At 37.1% G+C, this 26,432-nt stretch overlaps 1 protein-coding gene across 13 annotated transcripts in view; it reads left to right on the top strand.

The window, feature by feature from the left end:
• The window catches only part of Ctl2 (Choline transporter-like 2), a 91,830-nt gene that overhangs the window by 43,792 nt on the left and 21,606 nt on the right, over positions 1-26,432 (top strand). For 12 of the 13 annotated variants that reach the window (XM_053800228.2, XM_053800221.2, XM_053800226.2 and 9 more), the window contains 5 exons: positions 2,147-2,324; positions 6,528-6,688; positions 19,357-19,522; positions 20,522-20,756; positions 23,732-23,900. In XM_053800228.2, coding sequence (XP_053656203.1) covers positions 2,147-2,324; positions 6,528-6,688; positions 19,357-19,522; positions 20,522-20,756; positions 23,732-23,900 — 909 coding nt within the window. Of the gene's footprint in view, positions 1-2,146; positions 2,325-6,527; positions 6,689-9,895; positions 10,042-19,356; positions 19,523-20,521; positions 20,757-23,731; positions 23,901-26,432 lie in introns of all 13 variants that reach the window. The other variant, XM_070105214.1, reaches the window with a different exon arrangement.

Raw genomic sequence — 26,432 nt, 5'->3', positions numbered from 1 at the left:
TTTAATTTCAGTATTATATACAGGAGAAGGGGTTTCTAGCCTCTTGTTCCCAGCATTTTAGTCACTTCTTACGACAGGCGTGGCTTACAGAGGAAGAATTCTGTTCCACTTCCCCATGGAGGAAATAAACATGGACAAGAACTAGTAAGAAAAATAGAAAAAAACCCAGAGGGGTGTGTATATATATGCTTGTACATGCATCTGTAGTGTGACCTAAGTGTAAGTAGAAGTAGCAAGACATACCTGAAACCTTTGCATGTTTATGAGACAAAAAAGACACCAACAGTCCTACCATCATGTAAAACAATTACAGGTTTCCATTTTACACTCTCGCTTGGCAGGAAGGTAGTACCTCTCTGGGTGGTTGCTGTCTACCACCCTACTACCTTGGTCTCACTTGTACTAATGCTTAACAAATACACCCCCTTGAAATGTAGTGCTATATAATCAACATTTTGTGAAGGGATTCAGGGAAACTAGTTAGCCAGGCTTCAGTTCTGGAGGTGGGAAGTACAGTGCCTGCATTCTGAAGGAGAGGTTAGAGATATTTGCTGTTTGGAGGAGCATCTGAACTGTCGTATTTGCATGTTTCTGGCAAGACAGTGGTAGTGTGAATGATGGTGAAAGTGTTTCTTTTTTGGGTCACCCTGCTTCTGTGGGAGACAGCCAGCTTGTTAAAAAAGATAACGCAAAGTGCAGTGCTCATAGACAGGTGGGATGGACATGTTCACACTTACCCTTGCTTAACCAGTAGGGACAAGCATACACACATGACACTTGTTAAATTATGCCATATTTTTTTAATTAACACGTTGGCTGTTTCCCACCATGGCAAGGTGACCTCAAAAAAAAGAAGAAACACTTTCATCATTATTCACTCCATCATTGTCTTGCCAGTTATAAAACTGCAACATATCAATACACATCTTATTATAAAGTGTTTTTCCTTTTTTCAAGTCACGCTGCCTCGGTGGGAGACAGCCGGTCTGTTAAAAATAAATACCTAATTAAGATATCAAATATTACACCAGACAATCCACCTAACAAGATGATTACCAGTTATGATAGTTCATGACGTGTTATTTACTCGAATTTGTCTGGGGGCTTGACATTGATCGTGTTTGTGGCAGTAAATTGTATTAGAATTGTAAATGACAGGAATTTGGATGTCATTATTAGGTATATTAATTTCTGTGAATATTCACTAATGAAAAGTGGAAATGTTTTATAGATCAGGTAGTGAATGACTGGTCATTAAGAATTTTGACAGTTTTAATTATTGTAAAATTAAACTTAGACAAACAAAACAAAGATAAACCGACAAATTTTATTTCTTTGTGCAGTATAAATATGTAGTTACATGTAATTAAATATTGTTAAGCGCAAAAGAAAGCTATATGCATTTTGGGCAGATTTGGGCACTTCGGACTCGATCAGTTCACGTATTTAACCTCAGCTAGTGGATGAGCATACAAGACGATTAAGCCTAGTTTCAGGCCGGACTGCAATAGTAGAGCATTTGAAAACGGTTGCAGATATCTACACAGTATGTCAAGTAAAGAAATCTTTCTCTTTAAAGAAACCAGCTATATCCCACCAAGGCAGGGTGGCCCAAAAAGTAAAACGAAGTTTCTCCTTTAAAATTTAGTAATACGTACAGTGGTACCCTGAGTTTCAGTCATAATTTGTTCCAGAAGGCTGTTCGAGTGCCGTTACCAAACGAATTTGTTCCCATAAAGAATAACGTAAATTAGATTAGTCCATTTCAGACCACCGAAAATACACTTACAAAAACACAGACAATAATACACTTGCATAATTGTTCGAGTTGGGAGCTGTTCGAAACTCAGGGTACCACTGTATGTAAAGTAGAATGGGTTACTAGCCCCTTGCTCTCAGTAAAGAAATACAGTGGACCCCCGCTTAACGATCACCTCCCAATGTGACCAATTATGTAAGTGTATTTAAGTAAGTGCGTTTGTATGTGTATGTTTGGGGGTCTGAAATGGACTAATGTACTTCACAGTATTCCTTATGGGAACAAATTCGGTCAGTACTGGCACCTGAACATACTTCTGGAATGAAAAAATATCGTTAACCGGGGGTCCACTGTATTTTGATTTATTAACTTTAATTTTTGTTATAGGTGTGTGTAGAAAAATGCCCCACAACGAACTGGTTTTATAATCCTGTGTCTGGGGACGCTGATATGAGGCCATACCTTATCTGTCAAGATGGAGTTAACCCCAAGAATGAGTCAGTAACTGTACAGCAGTTCATTAGTAGTGGCAAATGTGCCTACTACTATGTAGAAAGTGAACCAAGTAAGTTCTTTTATTTTTTACTGTATTTTGTAATTCTTAAAATATACACTTATTGCTGTAATCTTAAAATATACACTTATTGCTGTAGTGAATTTATAAATTGACAGGTGATAGTTTATTCATTCTTAATATGAGTGTAGGTGAAGGGGTCTTGATCCAAAACATTGGAACTGCCCTCTTCTTCAGGTCGAACCTCATTACCTTCCATTCCCCAGGTACTGTAAAACTCTTAGTGCTCTACCCTGAATATAATAATAATAACAATAATATAAATTCACCTCAGACAATAATGTATAGATATACAGGCTGCTCTTGCTAAAGGAGAATTTAGATAACATAAAATAATTAAACAATATGTTTTTGTAATTTTACTGTATCCTAACCATCATTATTATTACATTCAGAGTGAAGGGTTGTAGCCATAGACGGGGTCATACAATGCCAGTATATTTTTAACTAAATCTAATGCCTCCTCATTGAGCTGACCTCTGAGGTGCTTAAGTTTATCTAGGTACAGGTACACATGAGTATAATTATTCTAGGAGACTTTAACTTTAGTCATGTTGATTGGAATTTCTTGACTGGGAGTTTTAGAATCATACGACTTCTTAGAAGTATTTCAGGATTGTTTTTTGAAGCAGTTTGTGACAGAACCTACAAGGGGAAATAACCTACTTGACTTAGTTATGGCAAACAATGAATCCCTTGTTAATAATTTAGAAATTTCAGAGGAACTGGGTGCTAGCGACCACAAATCAAGTACATTTAGCATTGAATGGAAGTACGATAGTAGCGATAACTCAGAAACAGTCCCAGATTTTCGCTTAGCAGATTACGATGGGCTTAGAGAACACTTATCATCTGTTGACTGGGGTAACAAAGAGAGCTATCAATATGACAGTTTTCTGAACACTATACATGCTGCTCAAAGAGCGTTTATCCCATATAAAGAAATTAGATCAAATAGAAATGACCCAAAATGGATGAATAATAGGCTCAAATATCTACTAGGGCATAAGAAAGGAATTTATAGGCGTATCAAAAGAGGTGAGGGGTCATCTTATGAATCAGTATATTGACATTAAGAGGAACATTAAAAAGGGGATAAGAAAAGCTAAAAGGGACTATGAAATTAAAGTTGCTAGGGATTCTAAAACTAACCCAAAAAGTTTTTTCCAGGTCTATAGAACAAAAGTTAGAGATAAGATAGGTCCCCTTAAAAATAACTATGGGCACCTTACTGACAAAGAGAATGAAATGTGCTTGATTTTAAATAATTATTTTCTCTCAGTTTTTACACAGGAAGACACTAACAATATTCCAGTAATTAATTTTTACAGTGGGCTAGAAGAAGATAAATTATGTAACATCACAGTCACTAGTGAGATGGTTGTGAAGCAGATAGACAGACTGAAGCAAAATAAGTCGCCGGGTCCTGATGAGGTTTTTTCAAGGGTTCTTAAGGAATGCAAAATGGAACTCTGTGAACCATTAACTAATATTTTTAATTTATCTCTTCAAACAGGTGTAGTGTCTGATATGTGGAAGATGGCTAATGTAACTCCTATTTTTAAAACAGGGGACAAGTCGTTACCGTCAAATTACCGCCCAATAAGCCTGACCTCAATTGTAGGCAAATTACTAGAGTCAATTATAGCTGAGATTATAAGAAGCCATCTCGATAAGCATAGCTTGATTAATGATACTCAGCATGGATTCACAAGAGGCCGGTCTTGTCTAACTAATTTATTAACTTTCTTCAGTAAAGCTTTTGAGGCTGTTGACCACAATAAAGAATTTGATATTATTTACTTAGATTTTAGTAAGGCTTTTGATAGAGTTCCGCACCATAGACTGTTAAAGAAAGTGGCAGCTCATGGCATTGGGGGAAAAGTGCTCTCGTGGATCGAGTCATGGCTCACTGACAGGAAGCAGAGAGTGTCCATAAATGGGGTTAAATCCGAGTGGGGATCTGTAACAAGTGGCGTTCCACAGGGATCAGTCTTGGGCCCGTTGTTGTTTATAATATATATCAATGATCTTGATGAGGGAATTACTAGTGATATGAGCAAATTCGCCGATGACACAAAGATAGGTAGGATAATTGATTCAAACGTAGATGTTATGGAACTTCAGGAGGATTTAAACAAACTCTATTCTTGGTCAGAAAAGTGGCAGATGCAGTTCAATGTAGATAAATGCAAGGTTCTGAAGCTTGGGAGTGCCCATAACCCTAGTACTTATAAGTTAAATGATGTAGAACTTAGCCATACAGATTGCGAAAAGGACTTGGGGGTTATGGTGAGCAGCAACCTTAAACCAAGACAGCAATGCCTAAGCGTACGTAATAAGGCAAATAGATTACTGGGATTTATATCAAGAAGTGTAAGCAACAGAAGTCCAGAGGTCATACTGCAGCTTTATACATCATTAGTAAGGCCTCACCTAGATTATGCAGCTCAGTTCTGGTCTCCGTATTACAAAATGGACATAAATTCGTTAGAAAACATTCAGCGTAGGATGACTAAATTAATACCTAGCATTAGAAATCTTCCTTATGAAGAAAGACTGAAGACTCTTAAGTTACATTCACTTGTTAGACGAAGAATGAGGGGAGACCTGATCGAAGTGTATAAGTGGAAGATAGGTATTAATAAAGGGGATATTAATAAGGTCTTGAGGATGTCTCTCCAAGAGAGAACCTGCAGTAATGGATTTAAATTAGATAAGTTTAGATTTAGAAAGGACATAGGAAAGTATTGGTTTGGAAATAGGGTAGTTGATGAGTGGAACAGTCTACCTAGTTGGGTTATTGAGGCTGGGACTTTGGGTAGTTTCAAATTTAGGTTGGATAAATACATGAGTGGGAGGGGTTGGATTTGAGTGGGACTTTCACATCAGAGCTTATTTCTTGGGTGGCATTGAAAATTGGGTTGGGCAAATGTTTTGTTAGTGGGATGAATTGTAAAGGACCTGCCTAGTATGGGCCAGCAGGCCTCCTGCAGTGTTCCTCCTTTCTTATGTTCTTATGTTCTTATCATACATAGTAACGTGTGTGTAAATTACCTTGGATAACCTCCCCAAATATAGCCAGACAGAGTGACTTATTTCCATTGGGGCCCTTATATGTGACTGCATGACTACATGAGGTAGACCTCATGGCTTAGTCCATCTGGTGTCTGAACAAGTCTATAAAGCAAATGGTTTAAAAAAACAAGTTGAAGAATTTAAATGCTTTTGCAACACGTGAAAATCTTAGATGTGGAAACTTGTCATATTCCACTATTCATCTCTGTACCAGACTGAGGAATACACTTGGTAAAACATTTCCACATAAAAAAAACCATACCACAGGTGGGGTTAGAACCCGCGATCAGAGAGTCTCAAAGCTCCAGACCAATGCTTTAGTGTTGAGACTCTCTGATCACGGGTTCTAACCCCACTCATGGCATGGTTTGTTTGCAATCATGTCATTGTGATTTTGTGAGTCATTTCCACGTAAAAGGTTCCCAGTTCTTGCAAAAGTGTCTAATTATTCACAACAATAGAGAAGTCACACTCAGCTATATCTCCATCCAAGGAATTAAAGCTACCCTTTGCTTCCTTAGATCAAACTTAATTACTGTTATTTCCTGAGTACATACTCTATAAACCCCTACGTGTTTAGCATTCATTATTATAACAAGAATCATCTATATTTCTTCAAATATTGTTCATTACTGGATTTTTTATAACTTAAACTGATGTCTTTGGATCCTTCTCACAAACTCAGTTAATTGTATTTTGCGGTGGGAGATACAGTATTTTATTGTGATAGAGCATGCAAAATACAGTAGTATAAAAATAAAATACAGTGGACCCCCGCATAACGATTACCTCCGAATGCGACCAATTATGTAAGTGTATTTATGTAAGTGCGTTTGTACGTGTATGTTTGGGGGTCTGAAATGGACTAATCTACTTCACAATATTTCTTATGGGAACAAATTCGGTCAGTACCGGCACCTGAACATACTTCTGGAGTGAAAAAATATCGTTAACTGGGGGTCCACTGTACTGTATGTAAAATTATTTATTTTTTTACATGAATGTATTTTAATAAAAAATGTACTTTGCAGTTTTGTTTTATTGTTTTTTATTGTATGAAAGAGTTTAAATGAAGAACTCTTAACTGAGTTGCTAATTTCCAAGAATTATTTACAGTTGGTCGTCGCTGCATCCCGCGCAATGTTGCAGATCACGCAGAAAATATCATCGCTGCTATTAAAGCTTCATCGTCACTCAGCATATATGACTCATTTGAAATTCTTGAAGCTATTTTAAAGGCTATGAAACATGTGATGCGTTTTGCTAAATTTCAGCAGGTATTCACTTCAGAAGTTTTGCTTTGCTAAATGCACTGAGCTTCAGTATACTAACCCACTTCTGAGACTATCGAATTATGCAAATGCTGTGTCCTTCATTATTGTACTTTCATCTGCTGTATAAAGTATCTGATTTATTGTTTAAAGGAGAAAAGGATACCTAGCACAACATTACTAATATATGGTATACGCCATCAAAGGTAAGAATACGTATTGAAATACTATACATAATATGACATGAACAGATATTAATGAAATAGGTTTTCAACTATGCATAAATGACCCATTTGAAGAAATGGGTTAGCTACAGTGAACTATGGGAAGTGCTGAGAACTAGGGTTGAGACTACTGCAGTACGGGGCTCTGTACTCTCTTATGATTCTATATCCATAACAGCATTCACTATGCTGTGAGTACATACCTGCTGTGAGTACATACCTTCTTAACGAAATAACAGAAAGCTGCTTTGTTCACTGAGTGCCCACTGTGAGTACGTACTCTCTTAATGATAGCAGAAAGCTGCTTTGTTCACTGAGTGCCCACTGTGAGTACGTACTCTCTTAATGATAGCAGAAAGCTGCTTTGTTCACCGAGTGCCCACTACAAGTTCTAGAACAAATAGTACCTTCATGAACAACGACATCACCAAGAGCTTTGTGTCACCAGTCCTCTGACAGATGAACACCTCCTTTAGCCTGGTCACCTGCAATATTTTCTGATTACAAGTGATTTACTTTGTATAAAGGTTATCTTTTCTTCCCAGATTAATTCTTTCTACTGAGAAAATTAAAAGATTTTTTGTAATTGTGGATTAGTAGTAAAATTTGTTTGATATTTAGCTATGTTTATCATAACATTTAAGTAGTGCCATGGACCTGTCAGCTAGTTAATGATGTTACATTAATATGTTTTGTTGTTAATCTCAGTGTTAAATTTAAGTTGATATTCAGTTTTCTAAAGAAGCCGTCATAAATGGGGAATTTCGGTAAAATTATTATGGCTTCTTCAGTCAGATACAGAGGAGGCAGCTGAAGCAATAAAGATGTAATCAGTCCATCACCCTCAAAGACGTAGTTTTGAGGTGGTCAACGTGATGGACTAATTACATCTCCACTACTTCTATTGTGACTCCTCACTCAATAAAGCCCTTTTTTTAATTTTCTTCAGTGACAAATATAGTATTATTATTCATTAAAAAAAATACATTATCTCACTATACTGCCTATGCTTGCACACTGTTGCATCTGCCCACATTCAGTCTGACTCATTTTAATGGTAATTTTTTAGTATGGAGGAAATCACTTCTGATATACATTATTTAGGTATGCATACTGGTCAGAAAGCCCACCGTAAGTCCGAGTCGTCGGTAAATGAGTACGTCGTTAAGTGAGGAGAGGCCGTTTAAGTTTTATTTAACCCTTTGAGGGTCGACAGACCCTCTCCGAAACTCGTTCTCAGGGTCGGCCAAATTTAAAAAAAAAAAAAATTATTTTCTCTTATGAAAAGATAGAGAATCTCTGCCCGATCATAAAGACACCAAAAGTTTGAAATTTGATAGAAAACTTACGGAATTATGCTCTCGCAAAGTTAGCGGTCTCGGCGATGTTTACACATCGGCGATTTTGCCCACTTTGAGCCCCATTTTCGGCCAATTTCACTGTACTAGTCGACAAAAAACATGAATATTTCGCTAGAACTCCATTTTTTCTATCGAATGGGTGCAAGAAACCACCCATTTATGAAATTCAACTATCCAGTACAGTGGTCAGAATTTAGCAATTTTGCCAATTTCACACAAATTTCAAAAGATGCCAATTTCCGAATAGGGTCCAGAATAAACAAGAAAGACATTCCTGGCACTAAAATGACATTTCCTCTAGTCATTAGTCACGTCTCAAGGCCCCTCTTATATTCTTTTGCTTTCCACTTTGAATTTTTATTTTCACAAAAAATATAAGATTTACTGTTATGCAGACTACTGCATTAGTGTAAAAAATGGTATAAATATTATTGGTGCACTTGTGAAAGAATATTAGACTCACCAGTTGACGTGTATTGCACGCTTGGCACGATTTGTTTACTTTTGAAGTTTGTTAAAAATCGAACATTTCTGCTACTTTGAGCTCAATTTCAAGGCACCTTTCATTGTAAAACCAGTCAAAATCATCTCAATTTCTGTGATATGTCTTCCATTCTATAAAATGAGACCAAGAAAACTAGAATACAACAATAAATACCATACGAAAATACACTGCAAAGTCGCTGATTTATTAAAAAAAAATGGTCAAAGTTTTTTTTTTCTCATTATGCACTGTGTGCTGCAGGATTTTTTTTAGACTGTGCACACTGACCACATAGACCCATTCTTTCATATGAAGGCCTACCAGCTTTCTCCCACTAGATTTGAGGCCGCTAGAATTTATGAGTACTAGTACGTCAAAAACCCCTATGCGTAAGACGTACTAGTACGACCAAAACCCTCAAAGGGTTAAGCAGTAAATGAAATCTAAAAATTTAATTTGCTAAAGATTTGGTTAATTAAATTTTTTTAAATAAGTATCATTCTCAAGATTTAAGGCTGGACCTCTCTTGGGCTGAGGACCTTAATAAACTTTGACACCTCTTGGGCTGAAGAACTTAATAAACTTTGACACCTCTTGGGCTGAAGAACTTAATAAACTTTGACACCTCTTGAGCTGAGGACCTTAATAAACTTTGACACCAAGTGTGTCTAGCTTTCTTTTACAGGCAGGTATTTGAAAAGGAAGATGTGAATGAAGGGCTCTTAATCCAAAGATTTAGAGCCACTTTTTCCCCTGGAACAAACCTGATTGCTAAGGCACTGTATGACCCCCTACAGGTTAGGTTAGATAAGGTTCATCAGGAAACACAAGTGTTTCCTGACACGGGTGTTAGTCATATGATGACCTGAAGCTGGAGCTTTTGGTCATCTGACTGAGGCCTTCCATTGGCTTACCCCTCTACTCTTAAAAATTATGGTTATGATTTTAATCAGTGTTCTGACCCCTACAGGTTTAGCAATTCCCCATGAATGAAAAATTAATCAGGAAGCAGAGGTTCTATATTAACTGGAATGAGGTCAGTGTGTAGACTAACATTACAGTATTAATTAATACTGTATACAACTGTATTTTAGTAATTAGAGATTACAGTGCAATATTTGAATACAAATTGTCTTCGTTCTAGTGGCAGGACGTTGTATCCCAAGTGTACAGAAAGGACTTATTTTGTTCAACGGAACACAGATAAGAAACGAAGATAAAGATCTTGTGACGTCAGATATTCTCACTAAGGCATCGATTTTCCTTGGTAAATTCTATAAGGCTACAGAGGTAATAATATATTACTGTGTATTTTTTGTGTGGAGTTGTAGTAATGAATATTTTGGGTTAAATGCTAACATGGAACTGACATTTTCTGTGCATAGTATTCATGATTTTTATTATATAAAATTGATGAAACCTCTGTGGGGAAGTGGAGAAAAATCCTTTCTCTATAAGCACTGCATGTCGTAAGAAGTGACTAAAATGCAGGGAGCAAGGGGCTAGTAACCCCCTCCTTTGAATAAGTTACTAAATGTGAAAAAAAAGCAAGGGGCTTGTAACCCTTGCTGTATAAATTTAAATGTAAAAAGAAGGAAAACCTTCTAAGCTTTTCTCTGTTTTGAGTCACTCTGCCTCGGTGGGAGACAGCCAGTGTATTTAAAAAAATGACAAAAGATTAAATTGTATTAATGATGATATTAAGCACAGCCTCATTACCTGTATTGATATGTATTCATTTGTACTTGTAACAGACTATATAAACTTGAACCTTCAGTGACTTTTGGTTGGACTGTTCAAGTCAGGGAAGGGAGGGTGGTGTCTGGATGCTAGTAAGCAGGTCTTGATCTGAGGAATTAGAGCTACCCTTCCTTTGACCAAGCCTCATTACCTCTAATTTCCCAGTCTCTTTTTTGACCCCCTCTGCACCTAGTGCTTCCCCATGAATATAATAAACAGGCAATAATTTTAATTGGAGGAAGCCACGTTTGAGTATTTTACATCATTTTAATTGTCATACATGTTGGCTTTTAATGTTTATTTTTAATAATGTGGTTTAAGATAATATGGGCAGTTTTTTCTAAACAGTACTATCTTTTGCAATGTTGTATAATTAGTGAATTGTTACAATTAATCTTAAAATCTCAACCTAACAATTTAATTCCACATGATATAAGCAAGTTTTGCCTATCCATGCAAAATGTCTGCTTAAAAAGCAAGGACTAATTATATTTTCAATGGAGTCTGAGTACCTTGATGCTGGTGAAGCGCTTGTGATCCAAGGAAATGACACTATCCTTCCATTTCCCAGACACTGTGGGTTATCTTTCCTCTGGTGATTTTTTTTTTTTTAACACACTGGCCGTCTCTCACTGAGGTAGGGTGACCCAAAAAAGAAACACTTTCACCATCATTCACACTATCACTGTCTTCCCAGAGGCACACAAATACAACAGTTCAGATGTTCCTCCAGTATAAGGATTTAACTGATCAGTTCCATTATAGCATTAACCCTTAAACTGTTCAAACGTAGATCTACGTTTGCACACGTAGCGCTCCGACCTTGATTTTCTCCACAAGAAACAATGTAAAAAAACATAGATCTACATTCGGAGCACTACGCGAGCAAACGTAGATCTATGTTTGGACAGTTTAAGGGTTAATCCTAGACACTGGCTTGTGATTATTTTCTCTTGTTGCATAGTTTTTCGTGTATGTTAGCATTTGTTACTGTAACCTTAGTTATGGATTCATGAATAGCATAGAACAAAAACACACAATACCGTGACTGGAACAATACACAGATAACCTGCATTTAGAAGAGAGAAGTTTAATATGGTATTTTGGTCCCACTAGGACCATTTACAAATCACACTGTGACTTGTAAATGGTCCAAGTCAAACTAAAACATTATACAGTTCTCTCTAATATGCGGGTTTTTTGTGCATGAATAGGTAAAATTGATTGACTAGGCAGTCATGTGTCCATAACTGAAAAATTGTCAAGTCTCTGACTTATAACTGTATCTTTGTTTTTGTTTATACGGGAGGTTCTCAACTTAGTTGTCCCAGGTTACATATGTCTGCACTTGCAAACTTAGGAATTAATTAAGGGGCGAGGGGCTTGGACTTCCAGCAAGCGTGCATGAGCGTGTTAGATAGGAGTGAATGGAGACGAATGGTACTTGGGACCTGACGATCTGTTGGAGTGTGAGCAGGGTAATATTTAGTGAAGGGATTCAGGGAAACCGGTTATTTTCATATAGTCGGACTTGAGTCCTGGAAATGGGAAGTACAGTGCCTGCACTTTGAAGGAGGGGTTTGGGATATTGGCAGTTTGGAGGGATATGTTGTGTATCTTTATACGTATATGCTTCTAAACTGTTGTATTCTGAGCACCTCTGCAAAAGCAGTGATAATGTGTGAGTGTGGTGAAAGTGTTGAATGATGATGAAAGTATTTTCTTTTTGGGGATTTTCTTTCTTTTTTGGGTCACCCTGCCTCAGTGGGAGACGACCGACTTGTTGAAAAAAAAAAAAAAAAACTCTAAGTAAAAAAATAGGAATGCAAGTCATTTGTGAGTTGACAACCTCTTGTAATTATTAAATGTCCATTAAGTTGTGTCTCAAGTTTAAAAATTATTTTCAGTCTTGTAGAATACTCATAAATTTCTATGTGTCGTGAAGGACAGTACAAACACAGTAATCTCTGGCTTTATACGTGTTTGCTGTACGTGCACACTTTTAAGAGTTGCTTGATTTCTATCAGAAATTCTGTTTTACAAATTCACCTTATGCACTCAGCAGTGTAGTTCATAAAATGTATTGAAAAATCCAGTAATTAAGTGATGATGCCTTTATTACATATGAAATGTAATGAAAATTCCACTAAATAAGTGATGCCTTCATTACATATGAATGAAAATTCCATTACTCGAGTGTTACTGCCGTCATTACGTCACTACAGCTGCCATGATTCTGAAACACACCACATAAAGCCACATTTTGTGGTGTGTTTATATAGAGCGTTAATTCTTCTGTGTTCGTAATTTAAATTTATTTTATCATTTGCACTTATACCCATATGTATGTATGTACATGCTGGTATAATCTGCACACACACATGTATACTTACCCTGCATGTGCGCATATTTGCTGATACTGAACTGCATGCACATGTATACATATTTTGCATGTGTACTCAGATGAGTGACACTACCCCTGTAACATTATGCATGCATATGTACAGTACATGTCTGCCTATAATGCATGTGTATTCATACTATGACTGTAACCACATGCATGTGCACACATCTGCATATGCTGTGTGTGTATTGTGGCCTCGGGAAGTGTCCCCGTTTCCAGAGGTGGGGTTATGTAACACAAGAAGGGGTGGAAGATCAGTCTTCCATCCATGTGGGTCAGTCATCGCTAGTGGTGGAAGATCAGTCTTCCATCCATCGCTAGTGGTGGAAAATCCGTCTTCAATCCATGTGGGTCAGTCATCGCTAGTGGTGGAAGATCAATCTTCCATCCATGTGGGTCAGTCATCGCTAGTGGTGGAAGATCAATCTTCCATCCATGTGGGCCAGTCATCGCTAGTGGTGGAAGATCAGTCTTCCATCCATCGCTAGTGGTGGAAGATCCGTCTTCAATCCATGTGGGTCAGTCATCGCTAGTGGTGGAAGATCAGTCTTCCATCCATGTGGGCCAGTCATCGCTAGTGGTGGAAGATCAATCTTCCATCCATGTGGGCCAGTCATCGCTAGTGGTGGAAGATCAGTCTTCCATCCATGTGGGCCAGTCATCGCTAGTGGTGGAAGATCAGTCTTCCATCCATGTGGGCCAGTCATCACTAGTGGTGGGAGATCAATCTTCCATCCATGTGGGCCAGTCATCACTAGTGGTGGAAGATCAGTCTTCCATCCATGTGGGCCAGTCATCGCTAGTGGTGGAAGATCAGTCTTCCATCCATGTGGGCCAGTCATCGCTAGTGGTGGAAGATCAGTCTTCCATCCATGTGGGCCAGTCATTGCTAGTGGTGGAAGATCAGTCTTCCATCCATGTGGGCCAGTCATCACTAGTGGTGGAAGATCAGTCTTCCATCCATGTATGTCAATCATCACTAGTGATGGAGAAGCAATCTTCCATCCATGTCGGTCAGGCATCACCAGTGGGAGATCAATCTTCCATAACTAATCACAGCTAGGATGCTTACAAGCCAGGCTGTTGGTGATTACACTCATTCATTCACCAATGCTTGATCAATACTATACAAGTACTTACTAGTACTAGGTTAATTACTACCAACAAACTGTGGAATAAAAGGCACACATGTTACACTTGGGAAATAAATCCCCCACTGGGGGATTTATAGTCCCCATTAGGTAAAGAATAAAAAGGCACAATACAGTGACTGGAACAATACACAAATAACCCACACATAGGAGAAAGAAATTTATAACTGGTCACATACATTAACTAGTCCTGTGTACGATGTTTCAGTCCAGGTGAGACCGAAACATCGTCATAAATTTCTTTCTCCTATGTGCGGGTTATTTGTGTACTGTATTGTCATTAGATGAAAAGTCTTGTAATAAACTTTGCTATATTTTATTTTATTCCCATAGCAGTGTACACTTTTGTGTATTTTGTGTATTTATTTTATTATTTATTTTATTATTTATTATTTATTTTATTATTTTATTATTTTATTACTTGAGTCCTGGAAATGGGAAGTACAATGCTTGCACTTTAAAGGAGGGGTTTGGGATATTGGCAGTTTGGAGGGATATGTTGTGTATCTTCATACGTATATGCTTCTAAACTGTTGTGTTCTGAGCACCTCTGCAAAAGCAGTGATAATGTGTGAGTGTGGTGAAAGTGTTGAATGATGATGAAAGTATTTTCTTTTTGGGGATTTTCTTTCTTTTTTGGGTCACCCTGCCTCGGTGGGAGACGGCCGACTTGTTGAAAAAAAAAAAAAAATTTTATTAGCATTTCTGCATGAACATTTTCACTTGTATTGCCTCAATTAATTCTTGGTACAGTACTATGGGAATAAAGTCACATATACAAACAAGATATTGAGCATATGTCTTCAATGTACCAGTATGTTAGTATTAATATACCTTTATTGTTACATCAAAAACATATGTACTCAATTGTGCTGTATAGTATACCATAATTTTAATTATATTAAAGTGTATAGTCATGTCACATATGTAAATTATTAGTGTCAATATATAATTTTAAATTATGCATAAATCCAGTGAACTCTGCATAGCAATTAGTTTTTCATACTGCATTGTATATTATTGTTTTTAGATCAATGTTTGGTTCTTTATTTAAAATGTATTAATTATTGAACAGTGAGCATCAGGTACTGTAGTTTATGCAGCTTGCATGGTGTGATGTGGTGTTTATAAAGCTTGCATGGTGTAGTCTATTTATACAGCTTGCATGGTGTGGTCTATTTACATAGCTTGCATGGTGTGGTCTATTTATACAGCTTGCATGGTGTGATGTTCTGTTTATACAGCTTGCATGGTGTGATGTTCTGTTTATACAGCTTGCATAGTGTGGTGTTCTGTTGGTCTTGTTACTGATTCCTACTTTCTGTGTGTTTTATTATGCTTTAACATAAACTCTTTGATACGTGATGCTGAAGGGCTCTTGATTAAAGGAACTGAAGTTGTCCTTCCTTTCCTTGGATCAAATTTGGTTGCATACCATTCCTTAGGTGCTGTACAACCCTTATTAGTTAAGCAGTTTCCCAGTTCCCCATGAATGCAATAATAATAATAATAATAATAATAATAATTTAAGATAAGCTAGTAGTGGTATGCTGATAATAATGGCATATCCACCCTGTGGATGGTAGTGGCTAGTTTATTGTGTACCTCATATCCATCCTGTTCATGGTAGTAGCTAGTTTATTGTGCACCTCATATCCATCCTGTTCATGGTAGCTCAAGAGCATATGTATACACAAAAGGCCTAGGAAGTAGACCCAGAAAGGGATAACAGGAGTACATCTAGATTTATATCCAGAGTTGACTTATCAGATGCCAGCAAATTTAGGAAATTTACTTACATCTGGTATTTTATTATCATTACTTAGATATCTTGACATATCACATAAGTTAATATACTGGATCTCTAAACTCTTCAATAAGTGGACAATATGGCATATATTGATAAAGAAAGTGACCATAGGGCAAGCCACATACTTTGCAGTTGGTTTGATCATCGTCTGTGTGTCTGTCAAACTGCCACAAGTACTCATAACCAAGCCTAAGCCTGGCCACTTGCCACTACAACATCAGTCAGTGTTCACATTGCAAGTAGGTTATAGATCTACTCGGGCTTCTAATTGCATTCCTATAACATTCAGTCTCATTATTTACTTCTCTCTTAATAGTATTCCTAATGTTAGACACACACACACACACCAAGGTTATATTCAACATTTTCCTTCAGTTTTTTTTTTTTTTTTTTTTTTTTTTTTTGGTAACTTGTCAAATTTATTATGAAAAAGCAAACCAGTGTGTGATAGAAGCCATAAGAATTGTACGTTAATTCCTGTTTTCTGGATTTTTGAGTATCTGTACCTGGCTTCTCCAATAAGCATGTTGTTAATCATTATGTGAGTCAAGAGCCTTCAATGATAACAGAATCGGTAATAATCATTGTCAGGCTTAGTGTTATAAGTTAACTTAAGTGCCATTAGGATGACCAACAAATCATTTTGCAGTGTAGACACCCAGTTGTTAATTCTAATGCCTAACTCAACATAGTTGCTATCATTCTTAACTAGGGAGGTGGCAATAAGAGCAGATGCAGCCCTGCCAGTAGACTCCTGCTTAGATTCAACAGTGTATATAACTTGTGAAAAATTATTTTTGAAAGAATTAGAGGTAAGACAGAATGTAGGATTGCGGATGAGCAAGGAGGTTTCAGAGTGGGTAGGGGATGTGTAGATCAAGTGTTTACATTGAAGCATATATGTGAACAGTATTTAGATAAAGGTAGGGAAGTTTTCATTGCATTTATGGATTTAGAAAAGGCATATGATAGAGTGGATAGGGGAGCAATATGGCAGATGTTGCAAGTATATGGAATAGGTGGTAAGTTACTAAATGCTGTAAAGAGCTTTTATGAGGATAGTGAGGCTCAGGTTAGGGTGTGTAGAAGAGAGGGAGAATACTTCCCGGTAAAAGTAGGTCTTAGACAGGGATGTGTAATGTCACCTTGGCTGTTTAATATATTTATAGATGGGGTTGTAAAAGAAGTAAATGCTAGGGTGTTTGGGAGAGGGGTGGAATTAAATTACGAGGAATCGAATACAAAATGGGAATTGACACAGTTACTTTTTGCTGATGATACTGTGCTTATGGGAGATTCTAAAGAAAAATTGCAAAGGTTAGTGGACGAGTTTAGGAGTGTGTGTAAAGGTAGAAAGTTGAAAGTGAGCACAGAAAAGAGTAAGGTGATAAGGGTATCAAATGATTTAGATAAAGAAAAATTGGATATCAAATTGGGGAGGAGGAGTATGGAAGAAGTGAATGTTTTCAGATATTTGGGAGTTGATGTGTCGGCGGGTGGATTTATGAAGGATGAGGTTAATCATAGAATTGATGAGGCAAAAAAAGCGAGTAGTGCGTTGAGGTATATGTGGAGACAAAAAACGTTATCTATGGAGGCAAAGAAGAGAATGTATGAAAGTATATTGGTACCAACACTTGTATGGGTGTGAAGTTTGGGTTGTAAATGCTGCACCGAGGAGACGGTTGGAGGCAGTGGAGATGTCCTGTCTAAGGGCAATGTGTGGTGTAAATATTATGCAAAAAATTCAGGATATTGGCAGTTTGGAGGGATATGATGTGTATCTTAATACGTATATACTCGTAAACTGTTGTATTTCTGAGCACCTCTGCAAAAACAGTGATTATGTGTGAGTGAGGTGAAAATGTTGAATGATGATGAAAGTATTTTCTTTTTGGGGATTTTCTTTCTTTTTGGCCACCCTGCCTTGGTGGGAGACGGCCGACTTGTAAAAAAAAAAAATTATTATTATTATTATTATTATTATTATTGCATGTGTTTCTTTTTATATGCATTCTAATTTTGCATCTTTCTTTTGCATTTTATCATTATTTAATACCACTTACATCCGGTGTAACTTAGTGAAATCAGAAAAAAACTTGAAAAGTTCTTTGTTTTTAGTGTATTTTCCTTAATTTTTTTAAATGTAACTCCTTACATTTCCATTAGTTTTATTTCTAAGTTACAAATTCTACCATGTTCCTAATTTTTTTACATTTTAATTTTAGTTTTTTCAACAAATTGGCCAACTCATACTGAGGTATGGTGACCCATTTATTAAATGTATTTCCTTATTTGCTTTTTAATTATCTTGAAGTTAGATTTTAATTAATAATAAATTTGAGTTTAATAATAAAATATAATTTAGTGTCTCACTAAATGCTCAATTTTTATTAAAATTTATATTACAACAGTGAGTGGTTTTATATATATATTAACTCATTGGCCATTTCCCACCAAGGCAGGGCGACCCGAAAAAGAAAAACTTTCATCATCATTCACTCCATCACTGTCTTGCCAGAGGCATGGTTACACTACAGCTATAAAACTGCAACATTAACACGTCACGTCAGCCATCTCCCAAGTATATTTTGTATTTTTCTATTGTTAGTACTGTATTAGTCCTAGCTCAAGTCTATCCAAAATGCTATGTATAACTATGAACTTTTCTTTGTAAAAAATGTAAAATTGCTAATTTTGAATGTATCTTCTTGGAAAACAAATTATCATTATCAGTCAGAATGTAAATGAAGAGCTATAATGAAAATGGTGACTATTAAATTTTAGTTCTTGAAGCATTAGTTAGACCTGTGTGGGTCATTCTGCACAGTGAGTGGTGGAGGCTTCATCGTCTGCTTACAGATTGCAGTCTGGTCTCTAATCGGTCATGCTGTTAATGACTGCTGATGTATACAAAATGAGGAATAAATATGGTATTGAGCTGTGTATGTTGTCTCTCAGTCAGGTTAAGCACCTTTGGATCTGGCCGGAAAATGGATAAATATAATGCTGTCTTTGACTACATGTAGAGTATTGCAGTAAGTCTACTTCTGACACCATTATACCCTATCATACCATATTTTAATTAAAAGTAATTTTTTTATATTATTTTTTAACACGCTGGCCATCTCCACCGAGGTAAGGTGGCCCGAAAAAGAAACACTTTCACCATGATTCATCCAATCACTGTCTTGCCAGAGGCACGCAGATACGACAGATCAGATGCCCTTCCAAACAGTAAATGTCTATAACCCCCTCCTTTCCATTGCAGACACTGTACTTCCCATCTCCAGGACTCAAGTCCAGCTAACCAGTTTCCCTGAATCCCTTCACAAAATATTACCTTGCTCACACTCCAACAGCTTGTCAGGTCCCAAAAACCGTTTGTTTCCACTCACTCCTGTCAAGCAAGCTCACTACATGTATTAGTTATTAAGTATACTTCTGTATGTAAATACAATAAAATGATATGAATTCCTTTCAAATCTTGATTACTCCAGGTAGCTGAGGGAGTTTTCCAAGACATTAAAACATCATGGTGGGTTTTGCTGTCTGGTTTTGGTGTTGCCATGCTCGTGTCATTCCTTTGGATTATCCTCCTACGGTTTATCTCGGCTATCATGATTTGGTTCTCACTGATTGCCTTTATAGGACTCTCTGGCTTTGGTAAGTACTATACAGATAGGTCTCCATTAGTGTGAATAATGAATCCTGTGAAGTGGGCACATTACAGTAAGTCCTCGACTTACAAACAACGTTGAGAATCTTGTGTATTGTGTATAATATTTTTATCATTTCTCCATCCGTAAGCTATGCGTGTCATAAGAGGCGACTAAAACGCTGGGAACAAGGGGCTAGTAACCCCTCCTGTATACATTACTAAAGCTAAAAAGATAAACTTTTCTTTTTCTTTTTTGGGTCACCCTGCTTTGGTAGGATATAGCCAGGTGGTGAAAGAAAGATTATTATTATACACAAGACAGGTCCCCAATGTGTTCATAAGTTGAAGACTTCTGTATTATGAATATTATACACAATTTAGGAGGTCCCCAATGTATTTGTAAGTCAAGGACTTACTGTATATATTCAGTTTTTGTGTATGATTTGGGGGGAAAAAAAGCTAGCATTAATTAATTTTATATTAAATAAAAATTCACACTAATTGACATGTGACTGTATTACTAAACTATTTTTTTCTTCCTAGATTTTCAAATCCATATAATTCATGTTGTATAATGTATCATATAGTTGGATGGTCGACAGTAACTGTCATTTAGAAGTAGGAGAGACAATGAGGTGACAGGTTGATGACAAAGACACAGGAAACAATGTAATCTTTTATCATAATGTTTCACTCAATGAGAACTGGATTGTTATGACTTGATAAAGCTCTCCTTAAGTTTATTTAGGCACAGGTACACTATAATAAAAGCCTAGTTGATCAAACCCTGATCCACCATGAGGCCTGGTCTCGGACCAGGCCGCGGGGACACTGACCGCTGGAGCCCTCTCAAGGTATACACTGTTTTCTGTCTCTCTCATCAACCATCATTTGGCTTATGTAATAAATCCATATTTTTCAGTATATGTACTGTTTTTTTTCATATTCTTAAAGAGCAATATTGATTTTTTGTATACTGATAAGTTTTGATGCACTTTCAACAGGGGCATACTACACCTTAAACAAGTATCTCACACTACGCAGCGGTATCAACAACTCAACCATGACTGCGGCTGAATATGAGTTTTCCAAGGAAATTAGCCGATTTGCAGAATTGGAAACAACCTGGCTGGTTCTCTTCATAATAACAGTGACCATCTTGGTGGTGTGTCTGTTGGTGCTCATCTTCTTGAGGAAGAGAATCAACATTGCTATTGCTCTTATTGGTCAAGCTAGCAAGTGAGTGGTCTTTACTTGTGATATATATTTTTAACACAGCTGTTTCTCACTAAGGCTGGGTGACCCAATGACAGTGTAACTTTCACCAATAAAAGTGGTGATACAACTAGATCACGATTAGTGCAAATAATGAATCATGCGAAGGGGTGGTATTATTCATATCCGCACTATATTGTTTTGTCTTTTTAGCACATTGCTGTCTCCCACCCAGGCAGGGTGACCTGAAAAACAAGTAATTAAAGTCTTTTGTTCTTTTTACATTTTTTTTTATTAACACACTGGCCGATTCCCACCAAGGCAGGGTGGCCCAAAAAAGAAAAACTTTCACCATCATTCACTCCATCACTGTCTTGCCAGAAGGGTGCTTTACACTACAGGTTTTAAACTGCAACAATAACACCCCTCCTTCAGAGTGCAGGCACTGTACTTCCCATCTCCAGGACTCAGGTCCAGCCTGCTGGTTTCCCTGAATCCCTTCATAAATGTTACTCTGCTCACACTCCAACAGCACGTCAAGTATTAAAAACCATTTGTCTCCATTCACTCCTATCAAACATGCTCATGCATGCCTGCTGGAAGTCCAAGTCTAGGAGAAGGAGTTACTCACCCCTTGCTCCTGGCATTTTAGTCTCCTCTTACGACACACATAGCTGACGGAGGAAGAACTCTTCTTCATTTTTCCATGGAGAGCTATTCAAATTATATATAATTTTTGCACACGATTTGAAGATTTTAGGGAACAAAAACTAGCATTAATCAGTTTCACTCTAAATTAAAACTCGTACTAATCGCGACCTGGCTGTATATGATATAGCTGTCATAAATTTAACATTAATACAATGATATCTGTCTCACTTGGATCGAATATTTATGTATTTGAAATTGTTTATTTATAGCTGTAGGACTAAGCCTGTGGTAGCCCAAATCCAACATTCAATCTTATAAAAAAAGATAAATTTCCAGTGGCTGTAGCACTGACTGCCTTCTCTTGTAGATCGTAGCATTTCAGATCTGACCTAGAAATTTGAAACTTTTAATTGAGAATTCATGGCTTAGTTGGTAGTGCACTCAGCTCACATACTGAGTGTCCTTGGTTCGATACCTAGCTGAGTGGAAACATTGGGCATATTATTTTACAGCTGCTGTCACTATTCACCTAGTAGTAAGTAGGTACTTGGGTGTTAGTCGACTGGTGCGGGTGGCATCCTGGGGGGTAGTAGTATGCCTTAGTCAGGGCTGGGCTTTGAAATGAGCTGAGGTAAGGTAACAGCTCTTAGCCTGTAAAATTGATCCATGTCAAAAAACAAGATGTAGCACTTTATGATGTTTCAGTACCTATAAGAGATTTTTATGAAACAGCTACTCAAAAAGACAACTACACCTACCATCCGGCTTACGACCGAGTTTGGTTCCGAGAAACCGGTCGTAAGTCGAAATGGACGCAAGTTGAACTTTACTACTGAATATCAACATAACATTTTTGTAATGACTCTATTTTATTGTTTTATTTTGGTATTTCATGTTTTACTTTACTTTTTATGCTGTTAGTACTGTATTTTATACTGTAAGGCTTAGGATAAACACTGTGTACAACACAAATAGTTGTTTTTTTTCCCAGAAATTTGGCATAAAAAACACGGTCGTAAGTCGAGTCGTCGTAAGTCGAGCAGGTCGTAAGTCGGATGGTAGGTGTATTGAACGAATGTTGGTCAACAGTTTACTTCTTGAGAATTGACCAAACAATAAATTTTTTAATGAAAACTTTTAAATAATGGAGTTCTATACTATTAATATTCTGACCTAATATATTTTTCTGAATCTTACTGAAATTATTTTAAGGCCTTATACACAGAATTTAATTAATTTATTAATATATTTTTCTGATTCTTATTGAAATTATTTTAAGGCCTTATATACAAAATTTAATTCATTTATTAACAAAGAGATCAGTACTTATTTATTGTATCCAATAATATCACAGTAAACAGGTGATACCACAACATGCAAAATAACCACTGTGAAAAAAAATATTGAATTTTTATATTATCAAGAAACAGTTCCTTGATAATATTAGAATTCATGAAAGCCCTCGGAAATTCACTATTATTTTCACAGTGGTTATTTTGCATATCTACTGTATAAATATTAATTATTTACAGAGATATTATACTACAGCATTACCTTGCTACCAGTATATACAATACAGAACAGTATAGTATATATAATATAGTTGTAGGAATATATTAACCCTTAAACGGTCCAAAGAGATCAACGTTCAAATTCGTAGCTACAAAAGTAGATCTACTTTTTTTTACATATTTTCAAATATAACAAAAAAATGTAGATAAAAGTTTTTTTACACGTTTTCAAATTCTTTCTTCTTTCAACACACCGGCCGTATCCCACCGAGGCGGGGTGGCCCAAAAGGAAAAACAAAGGTTTCTCCTTTCACATTTAGTAATATATACAGGAGAAGGGGTTACTAGCCCCTTGCTCCTGGCATTTTAGTCGCCTCTTACAACACGCATAGCTTACGGAGGAAGAATTCTGTTCCACTTCCCCATGGAGATAAGAGGAAATAAACAAGAACAAGAGCTAGTAAGAAAATAGAAGAAAACCCAGAGGGGTGTGTATATATATGCTTGTACATGTATGTGTAGTGTGACCTAAGTGTAAGCAGAAGTAGCAAGACGTACCTGAAACCTTGCATGTTTATGAGACAGAAAAAACACCAGCCAACCTACCATCGTGTAAAACAATTACAGGCTTACGTTTTACACTCACTTGGCAGGACGGTAGTACCTCCCTGGGAGGTTGCTGTCTACCAACCTACTACCTAGAACGTTTTCAAATGTAAAACAAAAAAGAAGATCTACATTTTTTTACATTCTTTCAGATGTTGAAAAAACGTATATATACGTTTGGACCATTTAAGGGTTAAAATAGCAGTATGTAAAGAGTATGTAAATTTTCAGAGCTGTGGGTGACATCATGTCCACTCTGTTCTTCCCTGTTATACCATACGTGCTGCAGCTAGTGTTCCTTGTGCTCTTCTGCGTGGTTGCTATCCTTCTGGCATCAGCAGGCAAAACTGAATACCGAATAATGTGTTTGGAAGACGGTTGTGGATGTCCAAATGTAAAGGTATGGTTTTCTGTGTTGGTTCAGTACGTTTTGTTTTTCAAATTAATATTACTTGTATGTGTACACACAACATCACACAGTGAATGAATTAGATGAAGAGGTGGTGAAAGCTTCTTTCATTTACATTATTAAGATTATTACATTCTTGGAGAGAGTGCTAAAGCATTGGGGGGGGGGGGGGCATTCAGCACCTTGGAGACTAGAAGGAATTAAGGCTTGGTTCAAGGATTTGGAGCACAGGTTCAGTTGCTTAGATCAAGAGCCCCTCATCATTATCAAGGAACCTCCTTTGAGGGGGTCCTCCATTTTCGGCTTTAAGAGTACTGTAGACATGACAGAGCCTGGGAGGTTAGACTTCGGGTACTGTAGATATGACAGCCTGGAGGGTTAGACTCGAGTACTGTAGATATGACAGCCTGGAGGGTTAGACTCGAGTACTGTAGATATGACAACCTGGAGGGTTAGACTCGAGTACTGTAGATATGACAGCCTGGAGGGTTAGACTTGAGTACTGTAGATATGACAGCCTGGAGGGTTAGACTCGAGTACTGTAGATATGACAGCCTGGAGGGTTAGACTCGAGTACTGTAGATATGACAGCCTGGAGGGTTAGACTTGAGTACTGTAGATATGACAGCCTGGAGGGTTAGACTTGAGTACTGTAGATATGACAGCCTGGAGGGTTAGACTCGAGTACTGTAGATATGACAGCCTGGAAGGTTAGACTTGAGTACTGTAGATATGACAGCCTTGGAGATTAAGTTCAAGTACATACTGTAAATGTGGCAGAGCCTGGGAGGTTAAACTGTAGATATGACACTGCCTGGAAGGTTAGAGTCCTGTAAATGTAAATCAAGCCAACTCAAGAGGCAGGTTCAAGAAAAGTGTCTTGACCTTGCAAACACAACTGTTAGCATAACTTGGCCACTGGGTCCACAGTTCTCAAAGAGCTCCTACAGTTAGCTGGTCATGAAGAAGCTATTAGGCCCTTACATAGTGAGTGTGATATGGGCAGCACTGTTGAACATAGAAATAATTTCACCTTAATGAAGTTGATAATCTAGGGTATGATTTTTTGAACAAATGGAAGACTTGGTTATCAAACTACTCATGTTTGGTGAGGTTAGTTAATAAATTTATTTAGGCACACGTACACATAAGTACATTTATAATTTTTTTTTTTTTTTTGTTAACACATCGGCTGTTTCCCACCGAGGCAGGATGACCCAGAAAGAAAGAAAATCCCAATGATAACCCAAAAAAGTCAGATAAAGGGACTTATTTCCACTAGGATTCTTGAAAAGGAGGATGTCAACAGCATTTGGTGTTCCCAGGCGGTCATCCATCCAGGTACTAACCAAACCCAACATTGCTGATCAGATGAGAAGTGGTGTGTTCAACATAGTATGGCCGGTTAAGTTGAGTAAGCTAATGACCCTGGGGGGATGTTCACTTTATTTTGAAATGAGTTGTGTACAGCAATTATCATTCATTTGTATTTCAGCCCATACAGTATTTTTATTTTTTAACCCGTAAACGGTCCAAACAGATCTACATTCACATGTGTAGCGCTACAAAAGTAGATCTACGTTTTTTTTTTACATATTTTCAAATGTAACAAAAAAAAAAGTAGATCAAAGTTTTTTTACACATTTTCAAATCTAAAAACAAACAAAAAGAAGATCTACTTTTTTTACATACTTTCAAATGTTGAGAAAAACGTATATATACGTTTGGACCATTTACGGGTTAACAAACGAGCCATGCATACCCCATCGAGGCAAGGTAACCTAAAAAGAAAAAACAAAAGTTTTTCTTTTTAAATTTAGTATTCCATACAGTATTAGAGGTATATATAACATAAGCTTACATTGCAAATTAAAAAAAAAAAAGCCTTAATACATCTGGCAGTGAGGAGGGCAAGTTTCTTTTTTTTTTTCAACACACTGGCCATCTCCCAACAAAAGCAAAGTGACCCTCTGTCTTGCCAGAGGGGTGCCAATACCACAGTTCAAAACTGCAACATATCCCCACCTCTCCTTCAGAGTGCAGGCACTGTACTTCCCACCTCCAGGACTCAAGTCCAGCTAACCAGCCAAGTATAACCAGTTAATGTAGAAATTTGCATGAGTATCACTCATGGTATGATTATAAGTTACAGACAGAGTAAAGAACAGGTTAGAATATATTTGATGTATTTGTGCATACCTTTGACATGTTATGAGGGTTCTTCTGTCCTCACAAACTGGCCTGAGATAAGCCTTCTTATTCATTGCCTGTTCAGCCAGGCTGTTGCTGTTAATGGCCTGCTAATGGCATTATGTCTTTCTCCTAATTGAGTGCCACACTGTGATGTCTTATTCATTCTTATTTTCTACACAGAATATATACCCCAAGTGGCATACATTATATATATATATAAATGGGAAAATAAATGGGAAGTACAATGCCTGCACTTTAAAGGAGGGGTTTGGGATATTGGCAGTTTGGAGGGATATGTTGTGTATCTTTATATGTGTATGCTTCTAAACT

This window comes from Cherax quadricarinatus, chromosome 97 (genome assembly GCF_038502225.1).
Source record: "Cherax quadricarinatus isolate ZL_2023a chromosome 97, ASM3850222v1, whole genome shotgun sequence".
NCBI lineage: Eukaryota > Metazoa > Arthropoda > Malacostraca > Decapoda > Parastacidae > Cherax > Cherax quadricarinatus.
This window is presented reverse-complemented; position numbering and strand designations above follow the sequence as displayed.